Source organism: Peromyscus eremicus, chromosome 3 (genome assembly GCF_949786415.1).
Source record: "Peromyscus eremicus chromosome 3, PerEre_H2_v1, whole genome shotgun sequence".
Lineage (NCBI taxonomy): Eukaryota > Metazoa > Chordata > Mammalia > Rodentia > Cricetidae > Peromyscus > Peromyscus eremicus.
In genome coordinates this window covers 140,819,993-140,823,108 of record NC_081418.1, presented here as the reverse complement: position 1 = coordinate 140,823,108, position 3,116 = coordinate 140,819,993, and the positions used below count along the sequence as shown (strand labels likewise).

Below are 3,116 nucleotides of genomic sequence, written 5' to 3'. Positions count from 1 at the left end.
GTGAAGGAGGGGTCCATTCTGTTCTTTTCCATGTGAGTATCTAGTTATTCCAGAAATTATTTTAAGAATATTCCTTGTACCCTAATAACACTCACATACAGTGTGCTTACACCTGATTATGTTTCGCTGTGAGCTCCAGCAATCTATACCCATGAGTCAGGCCAGTACAAAGAGGATACTTTCTTTTCTCTAAATGTCCATTTATTCATTTAAAACTGAAGATATGGTTGGAGGTGACACATAACCATAACCCCCAGAATTCATAATTTCAAGTCTAGTCTGAGATACATAGGAAAATCCTGTCTCAAATACACACGTTCTCACAGATTGATGATGATGATGATGATAATGCAAATAATAGCTACAGTAAAGGCAGATTTTGAAGATGAGTTGAGACAATGAATAGGAAGTGTTTAGCATATTGTACACTCAATAAATGTCACTTTTAATTTTAGAATCATATATCTATTTGCTTGGGCTCTCCTGCCACCTTGTTAGAACACAAGCCCCAGGGACCAAAAAGACATTATGAATCTATGAACCAGTATCTTACCTCAGAGACCAGAAGAGAGCATCCTGAAACACTTAAGAAATATCTATCCATGAAAGCAGAAGGTGACTACTTTAGAAGAGGAGGGGGACCATTAAGAGGGAGAGGGGACAAAAGAGGGTAATAGGGGTCTAAACATGATCTAAGTACATTATGTTCATGTAAGAAAATGTCACAATGAAACTCATTATTTGTGTAAATATATGCTAATAAAATAGCTTTCATCCTTCTACATCTTCTTCAAATAAAAGAAAACGAAATATCTATCGAATGAATAAAAGAATGGATGTTATCAAACAGAAACATGGTAAATGAAAGGATTGGTCAAAATCCATCAGCACAATCTTCATGCATGAAGGCCACAGAACTCAGTTCACGACAGCAGCTCTGTAGGGTTTTTATGAAACCTCTCAATTCTATAGTGAACTTACATTTTACTCAAATCAACTTCCTACTCATTGGTTACCTTCATTTGTTCCTCCTCTATTTTTTATACATTTTAACTGTGATTGTAAGCAGTGTAAATTTCTGATACTGTTTTTGGTTTTTTGTTTCTGCATGATTTCTGGAGTTTTGACTCTTCCCAGTTTCTGAAGTTCTTTCACTATATAACCCAGGTCTCAAACCCCTGGATTCAAGTGATCTCAGTCTCCGAAGAAGCTGGAATTGCATGTATGTGACACCAAGCCTAGTTGACAGTGATGGTTTCATAATGAAGAGGAAGCAGGGTGGTGCTGGTTTCTGTTGTCTGACCAGGGTGTCTGACACTCACTCCACATTTGATTGTTAAATGCAAATAGTTTCAGAGGAACAAGTAAATTCCATGAAACAGAAACTTTCATTTGCTTATTAACAACCTGAAAGCAGACATTAGTCTGCACACATTCCGTAGACAAGCTAAGTCTTTGAGAACAACGGAAAGGAGCACCACAAAGATAGTTCTGATTCCATCACATGACAACAGGATTGAAGAACTTGTCTCTATATAGATAGATAATATGACATAACTCCTCCATCAAACAGCTCATAGATAGGTAGATAGATAGATAGATGATAGATAGATAGATAGATAGATAGATAGATAGATAGATAGATAGATAGATAATCTTCAATAGACGCAACAAAAGCAACCTTAGAGATCTTCTGCAGAGATGCTGAGTGTAGCAGAAGGAGTCTTCCTTTTTGTTGCCACTAGTGAGGCAGTGCTGGGAGTCTTGGGGAATACATTCATTGCACTTGTGAACTGCATGGACTGTGCCAGGAACAAGAAGCTCTCTAAAATTGGCTTCATTCTCACTGGCTTGGCGATTTCCAGAATTGGTGTCATATGGATAATAATTTTACAGGGGTATGTACAATTATTTGTTCCACACATGGTTACTTCGGGCAATCTAACTGAAATTATTACTTTTCTCTGGGTCATTATCAACCACTTAAGTGTCTGGTTTGCCACCAACCTCAACATCCTCTACTTTCTAAAGATAGCGAATTTTTCCCACTCTCTATTTCTCTGGCTGAAAAGGAGAATCAGTTCAGTTTTTATCTTTCTGTTGGGATGCTTGCTTATCTCATGGCTACTGTCTTTTTCACAAATGATGAAGATAATTCAGGATAGTAAAATGCACCAGGAAAACACATCTCGGATCCACCAAAGAAAAAATTACTTCCTTATTAACCAGAGTTTAAGCAATCTGGGAATCCTTTTCTTCTCTATGATAGCCCTGATTACCTGTTTCCTATTAATCATTTTTCTCTGGAGACACAACAGGCGGATGCAATCACATGTCTCAGGATTCGGAGACCTCAACACAGAAGTGCACGTGAAAGTCATGAAAGTTCTAATATCTTTTATGATCCTCTTTGTCTTACATGCCGCAGGCATTGCCATAGAAGTAGTGTGCTTTACTCTGCCACGAAACCAACTGCTCTTTATAACTGGTTTGACTGTTACATGCCTCTATCCCTGCTGTCACTCAATCATCCTAATTCTAGGAAACAACCAGCTGAAGCAAGCCTTCCTGCAGCGCCTAAAATGCTGTGAGATGGAAAGAAATCTCAGAGACACGTAAACAAGCTTTCAGAGAAAGCTGAAAAAACTGATGCTCTTCCATCGGTTTTTAACTGGTATTGAATGTTATTAAAACCTCCTGCAATGGTTGGTGACATAGCAAGGAGTCTAACTTTCTAGTGACATTTTTAAGTCCACAGGAAGCCTCACTTCACTTTGTGAGTTGGCTATGCAAATTCTTCCCCCAAACTAACCGAATAGTAATCGGCCTGGAGCATGTCCGTATGGAGACTTTTATGGTGAGAATAAACCTAAAACACAATTCATTTTATTGTTGTTCACTGAAATTCCCAGGCTGACCCACATAAAAAGAAAACATGACAGAGGATTATAATCAGTCTTCATGTCTAGACAGAACTGGGGGCCAGAAGTTGATACTTGTGTGTGAGGCTTTTCTTCTTTAAACAGATGTTATTGTCTTCATTATGTAAGTCCTATGTTATTTGCTAATGGTATATGTCTTATGTAATAAAAATAGCCATAGTATTGAATACAGTT

At 37.9% G+C, this 3,116-nt stretch overlaps 1 protein-coding gene across 1 annotated transcript; it reads left to right on the top strand.

Annotated features, from left to right (window-relative positions):
- The first annotated feature begins 1,701 nt into the window (after nucleotides 1-1,701).
- On the top strand, nucleotides 1,702-2,619 carry LOC131906154 (taste receptor type 2 member 107-like). The gene has a single exon (XM_059256950.1). The coding sequence runs from the start codon at nucleotides 1,702-1,704 to the stop codon at nucleotides 2,617-2,619; it is 918 nt and encodes a 305-aa protein (XP_059112933.1).
- Nucleotides 2,620-3,116: the final 497 nt, after the last annotated feature.

Excerpts from the sequence above, each read along its gene's own strand:
- LOC131906154 (XM_059256950.1), top strand. The coding sequence starts at position 1,702 with ATGCTGAGTGTAGCAGAAGGAGTCTTCCTTTTTGTTGCCACTAGTGAG.